Source organism: Loxodonta africana, chromosome 4 (genome assembly GCF_030014295.1).
Source record: "Loxodonta africana isolate mLoxAfr1 chromosome 4, mLoxAfr1.hap2, whole genome shotgun sequence".
Taxonomy (NCBI): Eukaryota; Metazoa; Chordata; class Mammalia; order Proboscidea; family Elephantidae; genus Loxodonta; species Loxodonta africana.
Genome location: NC_087345.1, coordinates 123,105,446 through 123,126,426, shown reverse-complemented (window position 1 = coordinate 123,126,426; position 20,981 = coordinate 123,105,446). Strand labels below are relative to the sequence as shown.

General features: G+C 40.4%; 1 protein-coding gene across 1 annotated transcript in view; it reads left to right on the top strand.

The window, feature by feature from the left end:
* The window catches only part of PTPRO (protein tyrosine phosphatase receptor type O), a 52,792-nt gene extending 32,373 nt beyond the window's left edge, over positions 1-20,419 (top strand). Inside the window, exons 8-14 of the mRNA XM_064284544.1 lie at positions 3,040-3,116; positions 4,763-4,897; positions 5,305-5,427; positions 9,795-9,949; positions 12,693-12,828; positions 17,799-17,919; positions 18,982-20,419. Coding sequence (XP_064140614.1) covers positions 3,040-3,116; positions 4,763-4,897; positions 5,305-5,427; positions 9,795-9,949; positions 12,693-12,828; positions 17,799-17,903 — 731 coding nt within the window. The 3' untranslated portion in view covers positions 17,904-17,919; positions 18,982-20,419. The remainder of the gene's footprint in view (positions 1-3,039; positions 3,117-4,762; positions 4,898-5,304; positions 5,428-9,794; positions 9,950-12,692; positions 12,829-17,798; positions 17,920-18,981) is intronic.
* The last annotated feature ends 562 nt before the right edge of the window (positions 20,420-20,981 follow it).

The window sequence follows — 20,981 nt, the reverse complement described above, 5'->3', positions numbered from 1 at the left end:
GTAATCCATACTGAAGGCTGTGGTCTTTGATCTTCATTAGTAAGTGCTTCAAGTCCTCTTCACTTTCAGCAAGCAAGGTTGTGTTCTCTGCATAACGCAGGTTGTTAATGAGTCTTCCACCAATCCTGATGCCCCGTTCTTCTTCATATAGTCCAGCTTCTCAGATTATTTGCCTCAGCATACAGACTGAATAGATATGGTGAAAGGATGCAACCCTGACAAACACCTCTCCTGGCTTTAAAACTCTCAGTAACCCCTTGTTCCATCCGAACAACTGCCTCTTGATCTATGTACAGGTTCCTCATGAGCACAATTAAGTGTTCTGGAATTCCCATTCTTCACAATGTTATCCATAATTTGTTATGATCCACACAGTCAAATGCCTTTGCATAGTCAATTAAACAGGGGTAAACTTCCTTCTGGTCTTCTCTGCTGTCAGCCAGGATCCATCTGACATCAGCGATGATATCCCTGGTTCCACACCCAGTTCTGAAACCAGCCTGAATTTCTGGCAGCTCCCTGTCAATATACTGCTGTAGCCACTTTTGAATGATCTTCAGTAAAATTTTGCTCATGTGTGATGTTAATGATATTGTTTGATAATTTCTGCATTCGGTTGGATTGCCTTTCTTGGGAATAGGCATTAATATGGATCTCTTCTAATCAGTTGGCCAGGTTGTTGTCTTCCAAACTTCTTGACACAGACAAGTGAGCACTTCCAGCGCGGCATCCATTTGTTGAAACACCTCGGTTGATATTCTGTCAGTTTCTGGAGTCTTGTTTTTCACCAATGCTGTCAGGCCAGCTTAGACTTCTTCCTTCAGTACCATCGGTTACTGATCATGTGCTACTTCTTGAAATGTTTGGACATCTACTAATTCTTTTTGGTATAATGACTCTGTGTATTCCTTCCATCTTCTTTTGATGCTTCCTGCATTATTTATTATTTTCCCCTGTAGAAGCCTTTGCTATTACAATTTTTTTGAATTTTTTCTTCAGGTTTTTCTGCTTGAGAAACGCCCAGTGTGCCCTTTCCTTTTGGTTTTCTGTCTCCAGCTCTTTGCACATGTCATTATAGTACTTTACTTTGTCTTCTCAAGCTGCCCTTTGAAATCTTCTGCTTAGTGCTTTTACTTCATCATTTCTTCCCTTTGCCTTAGCTGTTTGACATTCGAAAGCAAGTTTCAGAGTCTCCTCTGACATCCATCTTGGTCTTTTCTTTTTTACTGTCTTTTCAATGACCTCTTGCTTTCTTCATGTATGATGCCCTTGATGTCATTCCACAACTCGTCTGGTCTTCTGTCATTAGTGTTCAACGCGTCAAATCTATCCTTGAGATGGTCTCTAAATTCAAGTGGGATATACTCAAGGTCGTATTTTGGCTCTCATGGACTTGCTCTGATTTTGTTCACTTTCAGCTTGAATTTGTAAATGAGCGATTGATGATCTGTTCCACAGTCGGCCCCTGGCCTTGTTCTGTCTGATGACATTGAGCTTTTCCATCATCTCTTTCCACAGATGTAGCTGATTTAATTCCTGTGTATTCCATCTGGGGAGGTCCATGTGTATAGTTGCTGTTTGTGTTGGTGAGAAAAGGTATATGCGATGAAGTTGTTCATCTTGCAAAATTCTATCATTTCATCTCCAGCATTGTTTCTGTCACCAAGGCCATATTTTCCAACTACCGATCCTTCTTCTTTGTTTCCAACTTTCACATTCCAATCACCAGTAATTATCAATGTATCCTGATTGCATGTTCTATCAGTTTCAGACTGTAGAAGCTGATAAAAAACCTTTAATTTCTTCATCTTTGGCCTTAGTGTTTGATAAGTAAAATTGAATAATAGTCATATTAACTGGTCTTCCTTGTAGGCATATGGATATTATCCTATTATTGACAACGTTGTACTTCAGGATTGATCTTGAAATGTTCTTTTTCATGATGAATACAACACCATTCCTCTTCAAGTTGTCATTCCCGGCATAGTAGACTACATGATTGTCCAATTCAAAATGGCCAATACCAGTCCATTTCAGCTCACTAATGTCTAGGGTATCGATGTTTATGCATTCCATTTCATTTTTGACAATTTCCGATTTTCCTAGATTCATACTTCGTACATTCCAGGTTCCGATTATTAATGGATGTTTGCAGCTGTTTCTTCTCATTTTGAGTCATGCCACATCAGCAAATGAAGGTCCCAAAAGCTTTACTCCATCCACATAATTAAGGTCAACTCTACTTTAAGGAGGCAGTTCTTCCCATCGTCTTTTGAGTGCCTTCCAACCTGGGGGGCTCATCTTCTGGCACTATATCAGACAATGTTCTGCTGCTATTTGTAAGGTTTTCACTGGCTACTGCTTTTCAGAAGTAGACTTCCGGGTCCTTCTTCCTAGTCTATCTTAGTCTGGAAGATCAGTTGAAACCTATTCTCCATAGGTGACCCTGCTAGTATCTGAATACCTACCGGTGGCACAGCTTCCAGCGTCACAGAAGTACGCAAACCCCCACAGTACGACAAATTGACAGACACGTGGGGGTTCCTTGATAATAGCTTTTGATAAAATTTGGTAGTAATAACATAACATCTTACGGCTGTATACATTTCAGAATATACTTTTTCTTTTTAAAGGCCATCAATTTAAAAGCCCATGTAACTTCATCTTTTCTCCTTGAGGTCTCCCCAAGGTAGTGAATTCTCTGGCTATCCCCAGGTGAAATGAAAATCATGTGTTTAGGCTAGATACTGTTGCCTTCCATGCTTTCTCCCAGACATTGTAGATCCTGCAAATATTCTGCATGATCTTCCAAAAACTTGGAAACAATTCTTCCAAGAACTTGAGAGCTGGTGGGGAGGAAATAGTGCATTTATTTAAACAAGAAATTAAGATTGAGTTATGGCTAAAATATCATGCTAGAAAAAACTTTACCTACTATATCACCAACTAATTTTGACTTGATATTGGGTAGAGAGGGTCGAGATGATTCCTCCTTCCATCTTCATTTTTAATATTTCTTTTCTCCCTAACTCTTTACAGATGACTTCAGCAGGGTGAGATTAGTCTCCATGAATGAAGAGGAAGGTGCAGACTACATTAACGCCAACTACATTCCTGTAAGTAAAAACAAAAATCAGGCATCCAAATGCAAACCCAGCCAATGGAATACAATTCAGAATATTTGAAAAGAGAACCAGTCCCTACTCAACTATCCAATTCTAAAGCAATTTCCACTATTCTGTTTCAGCATAAACAATAAGGAAAGAAAAAAAAAGCCTATACATTAGCTATGTTCATATTTCTTTGTAAGGATTAGTTAAAGGAAAGATAGATAATTATGCTAAAGGTCATATTCCTTTTTTACATTTTAATGCCAATTTCAGCAACCAAATTGAAAGTTCTCCACTTAAGCGCCTCTACTTGTAACACCTGTAATGATAACAGTTATTATATATGCATATATGTATATATAAAGATGTATATATAGATATATAAAATGTGTGGCTGTGATATGTGATTTTGTAAGCTTCCAGCGAGCAATTCTTAAAATCACACTGAGCTACATGGTCAGTTAAATACACTGACTGCTTTTTTGTGTTTGTGTGTGTGCTTTAGATGGTTTACGAACAAATTAGTCTCTCATTAAACAATTAATACACATATTGCTTTGTGACATTGGTTGTCAACCCCACAACATGTCTACACTGTCCCCTTCTTGACCTTGGGTTCCCCATTACCAAGTTTCCTGTCTCCTCCTGCCTCCTCCTCCTTGTCTCTGGGTTGACGTGCCCATTTAATCTCATTTTGTTTTATGGGCCTGTCTAATCTTTAGCTAAAAGGTAAACCTCAGGAGTGAATTCAGTATTAAGTTAAAAGGGTGTCCGAAGGCCATACTCTGGGGGTTTCTCTAGGCTCTGTCAGACCAGTCAGTCTGGTCTTTTTTGGTGAGTTAGAATTTTGTTCTACCTTTTTCTCCAGCTCTGTCCAGGACCCTCTATTGTGATCTCTATCAGAGCAGTCAGTGGTGGTAGCCAGGCACCACCTAGTTTTGCTGGACTCAGTCTGGTGAAGGCTGTGGTAGTTGTGGTCCATTAATCTTTCCCTTGTGTCTTTGGCTTCCTTCATTCTCACTTGCTCCAGATGGAGTAAGACCAGTGGAGTATGGCCACTCACAAGCTTTTAAGACCCCAGACGCTACTCACCAAAGTAGGATGTAGAGCATATTCTTTACAAACTATGTTATGCCAGTTGAGTTAGATATCCCCTGAGATCATGGTCTCCAGCCCTTGTCTCAGTGATTTGGTCCCTTAGGCAGTTTGGATGTGTCTATGGAGCTTCCATGACCTTGTCTTGTACAAGCTGTGCTGGCTTCTCCAGTGTTGTATACTGACTTACCCTTCACCAAAGTTACCACTTATCTATTGTCTAGGTAGTATTTTTCCGTCCCCATCCCTCCCCTCCCTCATAACCATCAAAGATTGTTTCTTTTTGTGTAAAACCTTTCCATAAGTTTTTATAATAGTGGTCTCATACAATATATGTCCTTTTCTGATTGACATCTCACTCAACATAATGCCTTCCAGATTCATCCGTGTTTACACTGACTGCTTTTTTGATGAACAAAGGAGAAAACTTTACAACAGTGTATAATCCTTTGCAAGGTTAATCACCAGTTAATTTTCAGTTTCTTCTCATTTGTGTGGAACAGCATTTGGTGTTGACAGTGGCTTACTAGGTGACACTTTTGTCACTTATCTCTCAGGGATACAACTCACCCCAGGAGTATATTGCCACACAGGGGCCGCTGCCTGAAACCAGAAATGACTTTTGGAAAATGGTCCTACAACAGAAGTCTCAGATTATTGTTATGCTGACTCAGTGTAATGAGAAAAGGAGGGTAAGTACCTATGGGGGTCTTTTGTACTTATCAACAAAACCAGCACCAGCCACTGCTATTGATTAAGAGCTTCCTCTGTAGCAGAAGAATGATGGCTAATCGAAAGGTCAGCGGTTCGAAACCACCTGCGGCTCCTCAGGAGAAAGATGTGGTAGTCTGCTTGCATAATAGATACTTACAGCCTTGGAAGCCCTATGGGGTGGCTGAGTTGAAATTGATTCGACAGCAGTGGGTGGATAGATGTAGCAGAAACTATTCTACCTGCTTTGCTTTCCATCCACACAAAAGTTCTATACAATTTTTCAGAAGTAAGTGCCTTTGTTTTCCCTAAATGTTTTCTCTAAGTGAGCACAGGCCTCATTTCTTCAATCTGTTTGTTCTACAAGGTTGTGTTATTTTTTCCTCAGGTGAAATGTGACCACTACTGGCCTTTCACAGAAGAACCCATCGCTTACGGGGACATCACCGTGGAGATGATCTCAGAGGAGGAGCAAGATGACTGGGCCTGTAGACATTTCCGGATCAGCTATGTAAGTCACGAAGCTTAAGGTGCTGCCCCCAGGCTAAGGGAATCCCCTACGAGTGTCGGGGGACCGCCATATCAGACTATGCGCACTTCAGGTTTTGAAGCACTACTTCCTATTCCACTTTTCATGTAGTTGCTTCCCATTTCATTGAGAATGGTATGGATGAAATGTTGGCCTGAAAGGCCAAAAGAAATGGAAAGAAAGCCTTCACCTGTTCCATCTCATTTTAGCCCAGGGCGAGATGACACCGTTAATCCTTGCTTAACATATTTGAGGAAGTGTTCTCGTTACATATATTAACCATATATGAGTATAATTAGGATATACAAGGTATGCTTAAATTTGAAATTAAATATTTAAACCATGATTTAGTAGTTTGAGTTTTAGTTTTTCCTTATTTTGTTTTGGTTTGGTTTTGATTTTTTGGAAGGTACTTCTAGGCCTACTAATCATGGTTCCATATATCTTTTGAAGTGTTATTGATTTCTGATTGTTGGAATGTCAGAAAAGTCTATTTTTCCCATAAGACCACAAGACCTGCTCTCTGATGATGAGCCTTTGAACACATGTTAAATATTTCTGTCCCAGCCTTGGGAGATATATTGTAGGTGCCAACATCAACCAGTGGAAACCCTGGTGGCATAGTGGTTAAGTGGTACAGCTGCTAACCAAAAGGTTGGCAGTTCAAATCCACCAGGCACTCCTTGGAAACCTTACAGGACAGTTCTCTTTCCTATAGGGTTGCTATGAGTTGGAATCAACTCGACGGCAATGGGTTTCAGTGGATTTAAAGTCAACCAAAATTATTATTTCCTTCTTCACATGGAACAGTCCCCAGAAAATAAAACAGAATATTTACTAGTATTTTCCTTTTCAACATGCTGTCTCCAAGTTTAATAGGAAAGTTCTCATTAAAATGTTATTCACTAAAATTTTGGAAATAAATAGTGGTAATAGTGACACAATAGTGTGTTATTAATTCCACTGAATATTACATTTAAAAATGTTAAAATGGCTAATTTTATGTTACATACATTTTACCACAATGCAACTAAAAACAAAAAAAGAAAGAAAAAAAAAGTTATTCCCTCCTTAGAAACAGACCTTTCTAATAGTATATATTACAGTATTTGAAGCCAAACTGTGGCCCATGGACCAAATCCAACCTCCCACCAAAGGCAAACCAAGAATGGCTTTTACATTTTGAAATGGTTAGAAATTTTTAAAAAGGATGATATTTTATGACACATGAAAATCATATGAAATTCAAATTTCAGTGTACATAAATAAAATGATTTTGGAACAGCCATGCTCTCATTTCTATGTATTCCTGGTGGCACAGTGGTTAACCATCCAGCTGCTAAACAAAAGGCTGGCAGTTCAAACCTGCCAACTGTTCCTTGGAAACCCTGTGAGGCACTGGTACTCTGTGCTATAGGGTCACTATGAGTCGGAATCAGCTGGATGGCAACGGATTTGGTTTATGACTGCTTTTGTGCCTCGACAACAAACCCGAGTAGTTGGGAGCAACCTTATGACCTGCAGAGCCTGAGGCCACTATGAGTCGCAATCAACTGGATGGCAACTAACACAACAGCCCTTTACAGAAAAAATATTGCCAGTCCTAAATATAGACAATGCAAGCAAAGATTGTCCGTAGCAATCCAATGTAAGCACTCAGTACCAAACAAAACATGTTCCCATCGAGCCAATTCATAGCAACCCTATTGGAACAGAGTAGAACTGCCCCATAGGGTTTCCAAGGAGCAGCTGGTGGATTCGAACTGCCGACCTTTTGGTTTGCAGCCCAGCACTTAACCACTGTGCCACCCAGGCTCCACAAGAATGCAGTAATTATCTAGTAATTTTTAATAACTGATCATCGTAACCACTGGCCACTAACAATGGCTTTTACTGCAATGAGAAATTAGGCATATCCCAGTATGACTGTAAAAGACTGTGCTTCATGCTGTTCTATTCCATTGAAATGCTCATCTCTTCCTTGTTCACCAAGCAGATTTCCATGCAAACACGGTTTCACCTCCAGTGTCACCTCCTTTGTTAAGCCCTCCCTGGTCTCAGAAGCAGATAACTCTTTCCTGCTCTTCTCTTAGAGTCTCGTGTATAATCCTCTATCACAGCACACCATAGATGGTACAATTATCTCTCTTTATGTCTGCCTCCCTGGTAGACTGTGAGATTTAAAACAGCAAGGACCTGTTTTAATAATCTTTGTAAATTCAACCCTTACTCACTGAATTCATCTTCGCAGAATGAATAAATGAGTGAACAAATGAATGAATGATTTTAAAAATAATAAAACACTTGCAAAGCATCTACAGTTTGTCCATTAGAGAAAATATTTAACACTTTGAATGCCATCTGAAATTTGCTTGCTTTCTTGGCTGTTTTCGCCAGGAAGGCAGTACGAACTGCTAGACAGATATGGAGAAACCTTTCCCTACTTTTGCATTCAAGAGGGGAAAAAAAAGCAAAGCACAAAGTAGGGTCTATTCTCATGCTTATTCCCTTGTTCACAGGGAAGAGTCACGCAGATCATTGCATGGTCAATACTATGCTTCTTGTCCTTGGTCTTAAAAGATGGCCTATCTTTCAATGACACCCTGTCAAAGAGTTAAAAAATAGAAATAAAACCTTGAATAATAGTGTTTGCACTGTGGTTGCTAGCATCTAGTACCAGAGTGCCCCCTAATGGCCATAAACATATATAATCTAAGTTTTAAGCTCTTAAAATGGTGACATGGCCAAAGCACATCGTGCTGTGCTAATGAATTTGTTTATCTATTTGTTTCATTTGTTTATATTGTTCTTTATCCCCCCCATATTGCTATGTGGAAAATTTCAGAGTACAAAAAAATATATAAATGAGGAAGTCAGGGTAAGAGAATTTAGCAAGATAAAACCAGAAGGGTTTTCTTATTTAACAAGAAAGGAAGAAAACGACTATAATACAAACTTCTATCTTGCCAATACTCAAAACTTAGCATGAACTGAGTAAAGAACTGGAAATTAAAGATCAGCAAAAAAAAAAAAAATTGTTTGTTCCCAGTGACCTTGGGCCTCTCTATTCAGCAGACCCTTGCCTTATGTTTGTGGAAACACAACTGAAAATTTGTTTCTTCTTTTTGAAGCACCTTGCATTTTTTACCTGGATACATTTTCAGATCAACTGTTTGTCTACAATGTATACATCTTGAATTTTTCTGGGCAACCAAAGTTATCTAGTGGCTGAGGATAAGTTTGCACACTCATGGTGTTAAATAATTGAGTCATTCTGCACAGTTTATTATGCCTGGTTTGCTTTCTTGCCATGCTTCCTGAAGACACCGATGAGGGTGGGCCTTTTTGTGTGCTTCATGCTTGGTGTGTCTAAGAAAGAGCCCTTGAATGTAGTGAGGGAGGCCCTGTATACTACTGGAGACAGATGGCCTTGGGCACCAAGGGGACAGGGGTCTAGCTGAATTTCTGGTTTATTTATATTTATACAAATGTTATCATATGTTTATTTATACTTACAGATTTTGCTTCACCCAAGACCACTGAGTCTCTGGAATTCATTTCTCTGACCCTAAACTTTATTTCCAAATTTGTAGCCAGGCCAGACTCTCCCAAATTATGATGCACTATTTCATTATCTGAGTGGATTCTAGACTCTTAACAAGCTTGGAGGATGAGGGATGAAATAAATCTTTGTAAGGCCTGGGTTTGGAGCATTTCTGACAGTTGACAACAAGATAAAACCCAAACCAAACCCATAGCAACCCTGTATAGTAGATCCTTATTCTTCAAATTAGTAGAGGCTAAAATGGATTTTGAATGACCCGTATCCTGCTCAGTGTTTAATCAGTTCAGAGAGAACCACAGTTTATTCGATGTGCAAGATCGAACTGCCAACCTTTTGTTTAGCAGCCGAGTGTTTAACCATTCATGCTGCCAGGGCTCTTAGCTCCCTTTAGTGGGGAGCAATTATCAGGAGAAGGGTACAGCTGTGCATGGTGGCAGCAGCCGGGAAAGGGGTGTACCAGCCTGATGAAGGGGATTTGCCCAAAGCTGATATAACTTCTCAGCGGCAAGGCCAGGATGCAAACCCTGATCCTCTTAAGCTCTTGTCACTGACTACGCAGGCATGGATTAGCCTATTTATCCTACTACTTGAAGATTCTATAGCACTGATATTTTTTTCAGGCCTGCTTTGTGCCAGACACAATGCTGGCAAGGGAAGTGCACCGAGCAGGAGTGCGGGGTGGCTCTATCACCTCACACCATTAGGACGTGATCTGGGGGCGGTCTGGGCCATCTTGACTGTGGACTGAGAGACTGATGCTTCTCTTTACCTTTTTCTCCTAAAGGCTGATGAGATGCAGGCTGTGATGCATTTTAACTACACGGCATGGCCTGATCACGGTGTGCCCACGGCCAATGCTGCAGAAAGTATCCTGCAGTTTGTACACATGGTCCGACAGCAAGCTACCAGGAGCAAAGGGCCCATGATCATACACTGCAGGTAACCACATCAAATGCGTCTTCTGTCAAGCATCAGGGGCTTTCTTTTATCAAGGAGATAGGCCACCTTTCTATAAACCCCTGGCCAGAGTTCATTGACAATTAAATGAAATTTTGATTGCCTTAAATTTAATGAAATTTGATTTTTGGTGAAATACACCATTTAACAAGTTCTACACATATTGTTCAGGAACATTGGTTACATTCTTCACACTGTGTCAACATTCTCATTGTTTCTGCTCTTGGTTCCCCACCGTTTATTTCTACTCCCTGCCCCCTAAGCTTACCATCTTTGCTTTAGAGTTACCGTTGTCCCTTTGGTCTTAGAAAGATAATTTTTTTTTTTTTTAAAGTGCGATACTTAAGGATAACATTCTTTACTTTTTTGAGCTAAAATGGTTTTTTTTTTTTTTTAATATGACTTCAGGAAATAATTTCATTTCAAGATTCGGAGAGTATTCCAGGGTAACAGTCTCAAGGGTGAAATTCTAATTTTTTTAAACCTACAATTAATTGACGTCTTATTATATATATGATTAATTTATAATGTATCCTTTATCTGGAGCCTTGGTGGCCTGGTGGTTAAGAGCTCAGCTGCTAACCAAAAGTTCAGCAGTTTGAATTCACTGGCTGGTCCTTGAAAACCCTATGGGGCAGTTCTACTGTGTCCTGTAGGGTCACTTTGAGTCAGAATCGACTCTACGGCAATCAGTTTTACCCTTTATCCTACATCCTAGGAGGTAAGTATTATTTCCACTTTCACATGAAAAAAAAACTGAGGTGTAGAAAGGTTAATGGATCCACGCAGTTTCATACAACTACAGGATCAGATCCAGGCATGCCAGTCTCCAAGGGCCATGCTTACAAGCACTGTGTATAATTACCCTTTTCCAACAAGGGTTCTGCATGGTTTACAACACAGACAAATGCTAAATTTATAAATAGTTCATCACATTCCACAATATTATAGACACAAAAGCAAGATGAGGGAAAGGGAAAAGAAAATATCCAGCTCAGTGGAAACCCTAATGGTGTAGTGGTTAAGTGCTACAGCTGCTAAACAAGAGGTCAGCAGTTCAAATCTGCCAGGAACTCCTTGGAAACTTTATGGGGCAGTTCTACTGTGTCCTATAGGGTCGCTATGAGTCGGAATCGACCCAACAGCAGTGGGTATTAAAATGAAATGGAATATATCATCCAGTCCGTTGTCAAAACTCAAGGACCACACTTATTCCTTATGGGAAGAGTTATTTTCGAATTTAAGCTTTCCTTTCTACCAAGTGCACAAAGCTCCATCAGTATCTATCTCTGTGATATAATAGTGTAAATTTTTTATGTAGTCTCAAAAGAGCAGAAGACATAAATATGTGCTCCAATTGCATATCAGAGGTAGAAGTTAAATAAAGATGTTAGGAGAGGCATTGTAAGCCATGCGAACCTGAGTAAATAAACCTATAATTCCAGATCTAGCACCATGGCCTTTGTGAATTAGAATGGCTAGGGGTGTGTGTGTGTGTATGCATGAGTGCCCAGGGGGAGGGGGTGGAGGGAGAGAGAGAGAGATTGTGTGTGTATGTGAAGAATGTGTGTCTTCCTGCAAAGAAAATGCTTCATAAGCTACCAAGTTTCCAGTTAGGGAAAATATCTCTGCTGTCAACCTATTTTAGGCATTCGAAGGTAAAAAGCCTCACTTCCACTGGTGAAATAATCCTTTCTCAAACCGGCTCTTTCCAAGAGCAGAAAATACAACTGCTCAACCGTGGGGTCAAACTCATGGTTTCCTTTCACAGCTGGTAGCAGGTGCAGTCCTGGATTTGACTTTGTAGGTGCTCACCCAGCGGCAGATGATCTTACCTGAGAAGATAGGTCTGAGGAGGGAAGAGTTTAGTAGAAATGACAAACTGGGGCTCTGAACTCCAGGCTTCTAGTGTTGGATTTTTCTTCTAGCAAATCCCACATGTAAATTGGCTTCGACTTTCTCTTTTTGCATAGTTTCATCATAATTTAGAGTTCAGAGGTATTTGGCACTTCGGTCTATGGCTGATTAGAAGAAAAGACAAGCTGACTTAAACATGTAGACTTGAGTACTGAGGTGGGCAGTTGTCCAAAGCATGTCATTCCACTTCCCCCTACACCCTGAACATTGGATTTGGGGACTGGAAGAGACTGGGTCCAAATATTTAATTTCATTTTGAGGCATCTATATAAAAGATCTCTGGGAGACTGAAACAGACCCAAGACCCACCAGAGGGAAGATTTGTAAGAAAGGTCTGGGATGGTGAACTGAATCAAGAGTTGAAAGAACGCAAATTTCTATGTATGACCCTAGAGCTAGAGCTAGGTCATGGGCATCTCAGCTAGGCTCCAAACTGGGTGAGGGCTGAACTCTGAGGCGATTCAGGAGGCAGGGAATCATTTATGTGTGTCAGCTCACTGAGGGCAGGAACCAACTCTCCAGAGTGGTCCTCTGTATGGAATCATTGCTTTCTTCAGGAAGCAGAGTGCCCGTGGGCGGGTGTGGCCAAGGAGGCAGTGCCAGCCCATTGCTCTTTAAGGGAGGTAGCAGTGATAGGAAAAATGTGACATTAGAAGAAACACCTATTGCAACCACATGCTTAAAAATCAGTGAAGTTGAAACTGTTGTCAGGAGATTAATCTTCTTTTTTTTACAATGGTGCTACCTGTAATTTTTTTTAAAGCGCTAAGTAATATGCTGTCTGGACTTTTTTTTTTTTTTTTTGCAGTGCTGGAGTGGGGCGGACAGGAACATTCATTGCCCTGGACAGGCTCTTGCAGCACATTCGGGATCATGAGTTTGTAGACATCTTAGGACTTGTGTCAGAAATGAGGTCATACCGGATGTCCATGGTACAGACAGAGGTAGGAGTGTAACCAGTATGTATTTTTTTTTTTAATTTGCCCTTGACTGAAAAAACTTGCCAGTATTCAATCTCGTGCTTCAAAGCAAGTGTCTTGGATTGTTTTGCACCTGCCTGTCCCATGTCCTTATTGTGTATGTTCTAACTGTTAAATAGATGTTACTCTCTAGAAAGACATTCAGTGATTGGAGATTACACTTCTATTGGCCTCACGTGCCCTTTAGAAATCCAGAGCACACAGAAGCACCTGTAATAGGATAAATTGTCCTCAAACAGACTGAGGGTTAGGTGAAGATACCAACCAACCTGGGTAAAACCACCAAATAGAAGCTGTGGAACTGATGTAATTGAATTTATATCTGAATTGTTGGATTTGATTCAGTAAGTTTGTCATTAGTTTGTCCTCGACGTAACTCTAGCACAACTCACTTTCAATGATGGTCATGGATAGATTTATGCCTTCCGTCCACCTTATATCTTTAAAGATTCCCAGCCCCCTAACTCATCAATTCTTCAAGTTCCCTTTTATGTAAATAAATGGATTTCCCATTTTAACAACATGGGAGCAGTCCCAGAAAAATTCGGCAGTGTTACATGCTCACTCTTCTTCCTCTTCTCCCAAGTCCTCTCCTCCCTTGCAGCCCGGTAATTCTTCAGTCAGACTGGAGTGCCAGCCCCAGGCCGGGCCAGCAGACAGCATTACACGGCCTCAGAGTAGCAGCGGGTGGCACCTGTGTGGGTGCAAAAACCTCAGCACAATAGCTTGTTCCTAACCCCAATCAGCCTTACTCTCGACATCTCCGCTTCAGGCGTTCAATAGCCCTTTTTATCAAGGAGTGTGTGTGGGAGGAACGCTTTTTGAGTAGAACACAACCTGACCTGACCTCTCACTAAATTTCCGGGGCATTGAAACTTGCTGTCGTCGTCGTCGTCCTCGTGCCTTTTCCTAACAGTCACCACTAGGTGGCAGTATAACTCAGAAAGCCTAGAGTAATGGCTGTGGTCTCTTAGCTCTGTTTTTGTTGCCCCTTCCCCACTTTTTTTTACTTTTCTCTCCTCCTTCCTCCCGGCTCCCATGTGACCAAGGCGTGGTACAGCCTTTCCAGTGTGTTTATGTCTGAGCTCTAGCAGGATCATCCCACTTCAGACAGGGTAAACCATGCACATTCAGTCCTGTATTTGTTTCCTCACTTCTTGACCTCACTCACATTCCAACTCTAAAAAAAAAAGACAAACTTAATCCGTTGCCATCCAGTTGATTCCGACTCATAAAACCCTATAGAACAGAGTAGAACTTCCTGATAGGGTTTCCAAGGAGCAGCTGGTAGGTTCAAACTGCCAACCTTTTGGTTAGCAACTGAGCTCTTAACCACTGAGCCACCACCATGTCAACCCTGCTGCCTTCTGACTTACTGCTCTGGGGGAATGAATATCAGCTTGTTATCTTATGTTTAGAACGTCCTGGTTTCCCAGAGAAGTCCTCCTCTAAATTAATGGGTCCATATTTTTGGCTTTCCATTCCGTACGTTTCCATTCCCCTATGTGGTTAAACTTCCCCTGATGTAGATGAATGCCCACGCTTCAAACAGCCACTCCTAATTTTAAGTATTTTGGGTGTGATGAATTATCTGACCAATTCACTTAATTTATACCTTTTTTAACTTTATAGACTTTGATTATAGCCTGTTAGCTTTTGACTTTTCTGACTACAGAATCTTAATCCTTTCTTAAAAGTTACCTTCACATGGCCCACCCTCCGTCCCACTTTCAGCTTCATTATCTTTCTCGAGGTGTGGCGATCAAACAAAACTAGGGCAGCCAGGATGTGGCTTTGTGCAAAGCTGGGAAAGATTTTGTCCAGAATGCCTTTCTTGCCCCGAATGTTGCTTATTTATTTGGCTTCTTTGTTTATGGAAGAATTTTCAGTTGACATCTCCAGGGAAACAATCTCTTTTAAATGTGAGATTCTGTCCCTAACTCTCCTGAGGGAATTTAAAGTCAGCAAAGCGGGCAGAGGTCACCATAGGTTACTTATTTTTCCCAACTCTTCTACTTCACCCTTGAGTTCCTACAGGATTTGGTGGTGGGTGCTTTCCAGTTCCAGTTACTTATTTATGTTTCGTTAGTTATTTCTAGAACATCTTGTTCATTTACCTTTATATCCTGTCATTCCTCCACTCTGCATGCCTGTGTTAGCCCTTTTACATCCCAACTGTATTGCCTTCTACTTTACTCATGTTCAAAAGTAAAAAGCAAAATTAAAAAAAAAAAATTCTCTTCACCTTTATCATGATACAGTATTCCTTTGACACTAATGATTTTTGAGAGGCTGTGATGATTCTCCAGCTGATTGATTTTCCAGCTCTCTGTGTCTGTAAACAACCCATGAACTGTATACCATGTTTCTTCCCATTCCCGGTTTCTGATTCTCCAACCATCTCCAGAATGCCCATCATCCTGATCCTCCCACCCCACCTCACTCTAAAAACAGCAGAAGTGACTGATTAAACCTGCTACGTCCTCAGATGCATATTTCAGGGTCATTGCAATGCCTGTGGAGTGGGCTGTATTTTGACCTATCTATCCTCTTTTCCTTTCTGACCTGTCCTGACACTTTCATGGGCCTCTCCACAAAAGCAGCGGAAGTAGTTAGAAAGAGTGCCAGACCCTGGAAGAAGGTCTGAGCTCCAAGCAGTACCTCTGCACAAATGACTTCACTTCTCCCATTCCTCACCTGTAAAATACAAATAATAACTTTACTGAATTGTAAAGTATGCATTGCATGAAATGACATAATATAGATAAGTGCTTTGAAATTTTACAGAAGGTGGTGTCTGCCTCTCTTGGGCTCTCTTCCTTTTTTATCAAATGTTTTGCTTGGTTTTCCTCTAATAGCCTTTCCCTGGAGGTTAGTAAGAGCTGCTCTGCTTTCAGTGGCATCCTCTCGATCCGGAGCCTAGATTTCCTCTGGGCTCCCAGGGATGTGTTGGTTATTGACTATTCCTGTGGTTTGGATCCTTTTTTTGACACAAAGTTTGTCCCACTCTTGCTACTGAGTAATTATAGGTTGAGGTACCAGGCAATCTTTGGCCTTATCTATGCCTAGTGCTTGACAATGGGTCATATATGATGACAAGGAAAAGCTCAGTTATTGATGAAATTCTCTCAAAAAATAAGGGTATATGTTTTCTGTAAGCCTTGTTGAAAAATACAGGTTAGGCTGAGGTACCAATCTAGTGGTGTTTGAAATATTAACCTTTATCCTTTGTATAATATTGTCATACAAACCGAAACCAAAACCAAACCCAGTGCCATCGAGTCGATTCCGACTCATAGCGACCCTATAGGACAGAGTAGAACTGCCCCGTAGAGTTTCTAAGTAGCACCTGGTGGACTTGAACTGCCAACCTTTGGTTAGCAGCCGTAGCACTTAACCACTACGCCACCAGGGTTTCCTGTCATGCAAAAGGCTCCTTAAAATCCTGTGGATAATGGCATTAAAAGTATTTACTTTTAGAGAAACTTTGGGAAAAAAAGAAAAAGGAGAAAGACCGTGAAATTACTGATTTCATCTCACAAAGATAACTACTCAATATTTCGGTGTATTTTCTCAGGACCTTCATTCAAGTATGACGTTTACATGGTTTTGCTTATATGCTATCTATATAAAACAATGCTATCTATATATATCTATATATCTTACACTATAGTTTTTCACTTTACGTTATTCTATGAGCGTTACCCCAAATCTCTATAAACTCATTTTAAGGGCTGATTAATGTTTCATTATAGATTTGCCTTTGCATAATTAAGCCATTCTTCTTTTGGCGGGGGACATTAAATTGGTTTCTTTTCTACTTTTTTACTATTATCTGTGTCCACACCACCATTTATTAGCATTTTGTTAATTATATCTCCTCCTGCAAATAGATAGAAATGACCTGCTTCAACCAACTCACCACTGAGTACTATTTCTTTTTTCATTTTACCTTTTGCACACTTCATGGATGACAAGTAATTGTTTTATTTACATTTTATTTGGCTTTTTTTTTGCAAATATTTCTAGTTATTAATATTTCCTCTGTTTAATTCAAGAAACATTCAACAAGCACCAGCTAAGTGCTAGGCATTAGCAATAAAAAGACATAGTCTTTGCCCTCCAGTAATCTGTGGGCTAGTGGTTGATGTTCTTCACCTATTTTTCTATTTAAGTGTGTGATTTGGATGAGTTTTTAACAAGTACACAGGTATCAGCATTTTGTCATTGCTCTAGAAAACATTTTCCTCTCCAAGTTCCTGGTGTTCCCTTTATTCTTCTTACTTTCTTTTAGATGCAGTAATTTGACATTTTCAATTGTAATTTCTCCCATTGTTTTTAAGCTTTGACAGTCCTTCTCTAAAGCGATCAGAGAGGAATTAACCTATATTTTCCTTTATATTTTTATGGCTTAATTTATTAAACTTTCTGGAATTTATTTCAGTGTATGGTGAGGTTATGCACTATTTTTTTTTCCAAAATAGCCCCATAATTTGTCAACTGAATATTCATTGCCTTTACCACTAAGTAGCAATGATCTAAACTTTATTAATCAAAATATTTTCACAGTTGATTCTCTTGAAGTTTCGAATTATAAAATCGTGTCTCTCTAAATAATGAAAACTATGTCCCCCTTTAAAAAATATCTTGATCATGACAATTATCATAGTACAGTAAAGCCTGCAAAAGCTGGAACCTGTGTAAGACAGAAATCTGTCAGAGAAGGAAAACTCAACTATTTTCTACTAAAATGAGCCATAGAAAAGTGCTAAGACTGCATCCTGTCAAAAGCAGAAAATTTGTTAGACTGGGAGAAACAAGGCAGTCCTGTTGATTTCCAGCTCTCACAAGTTTCACTGTATTAAAATATTTTATCTTTATGCATATTTGCACAAAGATATCTTGCTCTGACACGTTTTTGCCTTTTGCCCCAGGAACAATACATTTTTATCCACCAGTGTGTACAGCTGATGTGGCTGAAGAAGAAGCAGCAGTTTTGCATCAGCGATGTCATATATGAGAATGTCAGCAAGTCCTAGTTCAGAATCCGAAGCGGTAAGTAGAGAAGAGCCCAGCCCAGCCTCTGTGTCTTAGAATGACGGGATGTGGTGTGATGGACTTCACTGAAGAATGGGGCAAAAGGCAGCCCTGGGCTGTTGCACTGACTCTGCCTTCACACTAGTATTTTCACTCCCAACTCCCTGCCCCAAGGGGTGGTCATTAGAAGAGACAGATCTTAGGTCTTCAACACAACTTGTTTGGTGGTCACAACATGCAGGAGCTTCTGCAACACATGATGATTTGACCTCCGGTCCCTCTACCCTGAACCTTAAAGTATTATTAGATTTGTGCCTGCAATAGCAGGATGCCACCATCCACCTCTGTTTATCCAGATATGTTGTGCAAATATTTTATTAATCACAAGGGCCATACAACCAGTTACAAAGAAGACGTGAGCTGGAGTGGACACCCCAAAGAAGAGAAACAATATTGAGGATATCAAGTATCACGATAACAGAGTCTGGAAATGTCTTGTTCTCATCCATTATGTGAGCACTTAATTAAGAGCTTTATAAAAACATCTGCAACGTATTGAATACCCTGTACTCAAATTTTGATGACGAGAGCAGATTTTTGGATGTGAAAGTAATCTTGGCTGAGTTGGCATGTACTCTGCACATTCGGCTCAGTAATTAGATTGTGAATGTGTGTGAGTATGCTGGAGTGGGGAGCTATCGAAAAGATGAGGAGACACAGGAGTGCCCTGGGGGAGAAATATGGAAGGGCAGTGGCAAAGGAACCCTGGGCAGCAGGACAGGATTATCACTGTACTTTTACATCCAACAAGGAAGAGAGACCATTAGAGATCAAAGAGGATGCTGAGGAAAAAAAATAAGAAAAAACAGATTTTGCAGGGATAGGGAAGACATTCAGACTCTCAAAAAGGGGGAGTCACATACAGAAAGATGGGGAGACACAAACACAAATACATGGGTTGAGGGATTGAGTGTAATGAGCTCTCATGGTGAAGCCAGGAGGTCTCTGTACTTCCAGAGGTGTTGATGAGCGGCTTTGATATCCCAGGCTGCTTACTGTCTTTCTCTCTCTCATTCACAGGAGAGGACATGATGTGCACCCATCCTCCCTTGCTTCTGGATTTTTTTTGAGGGGAGTCTGTTAGCCATTTTTCTAACAAGGGCCCCTGCTTTATACTATGTGGCCAAGGAGATAATTTATCTCATAGAAGCACCGGGAAGACCTAGCCTTAAAGATCCTACAGTGTCTTTTGGACTCTTTTACTTTTGGACATTTAATAATGGACCAAATTCAATGGAACACTACAAAGGTCAAGATGCTCTACAAAGGGCAGGAAGTGCAGCACTTCCGAAGAGTTGAGTTGGCCTTTTGCTGGTTGGGCTGAGTTGGTTTTTGTTTTGTTTTGTTTGTTTGATTTTAGTGCAATAATTTTTGTATATGCGTGATTTTTATCACAAAGTAGAATTGGTTTCTGCCTACACCATTGATCTAGCCCATAGCCCAGGAAAGAATAGGCATTGTGAATATTAATTATACCTCACTGTTTAAAAAAAAAAGAGGCATGACCACACATGAAGAAATAGTAGTTCTACTTCAAGAATATAGAACCAGCAATATCTGCATTCCACTGTTAAGTGCTGGATCAGGAGCTGGGATGGGGGATGGGGAAAGAGATAGGTGTTCTACCCACAGATCAATTCTGTATCTTTTTCCTATTCCAAATATGAAAAGCTGTAATTCAGCTTAAAAGTAGAGTAGAAAAAAATATTTAAGTCTTAATTGTTCTAGTTCTTAATGGTTTTCTTCCTTATTAACAGTGGGGTGTTTCTTCTTTGGCCCTTATGGACTAACGCCACTGTCCAGGTTCTTTTGTCAACAGACCAGATAACTGGTTCAGAAAAGTTTGAAGCCTGACTCTTTAGACTCCATTGTTGTTTGAGCAATCTTGGTGCCTCGACTTTGCATTCCTTTTTCTGTTGACCTGTACACATGTGAGAGCTATTTCTTTGAGAACTATAGCACTTTCTTTCCCTCAAAGAGCTGGAAATTTATGAAGTTATGGCAATGAATTGCGGCATGCTAGGACAATTATTTGGCTACAGTTTTTGTAATATTGTCAAGTGTCTCTATGGAGTCCAACAGAGATTTCTTTTTGTTTTGTTTCCCTTTTGGCTTTCAGTTTAATTTTAACCAGTATAACTAGTAACATTTTATTCCTTGGATTTTATATAATTACAGTACCTGATTGTGTATTGTGACATGAATGCTGTCAAAATGGACATCAATGGCACTGTGAAGCCTGGTACTTTGTATCACCTTCTTAGAAATAAAAGGTGATGGTATGGGTGTACGAAGGAAAAACATTTTGAGTTGAAGTAAACATAAGCTGGCTACTTCACTGTGGCAATGTGGCTGTCATGGAATCTTCTTATGTGTGGTTCCAGGAGGCTTTGCTCCCTTCTATGTATCTGATCACTGCCTCTTGCCCCTGCTTCCCTCCATTCCTGACCCCCTTCTTGAGGCCATATATATAGGACTGGTTTAATATTTCATCAGTGACCTTAGTGATGGTGAAGGATGCCAAATGAACAGCTCTGCACTCCACAGTCTCTTGTCACTGAGAAGGCCTGGCCACAGCAGACCTTGGCACCATCGCCTGTGTGGCCTGGCCAACAAGTCTCAGTTCCTCCTTGCAGGGTGAGTGACAGAGGATGTCCATACTCTGCGGGTTGACAGCTTGGACTCTTGGGGGATTGTCCTCCTTTACTCACTTCCCTTCCTCCCCTTCTTACCTCCCTGCTGCCATCCTCCTCCTCTTCTCACCCCTACCCCTTTATTTTCCTTCTTGGATATTTTAATAATATATCACTCCATTCTCAAGAACAAACATGGCTTTCCAAAAGGTGGCAAATATATGTGTGACATTCTCAGACTTTCACACATGGACAGGTCAGGAGTGAGGTGTGCAACGTTGGAAGAGCAGATTGGAAGAGCTGATAAGACATACTGGTAAGCAGGAATGCATTTCAGAAACTTACAGGATTTCTGCAGACTGGAGCATCACTTCCCGTGAAACTTAA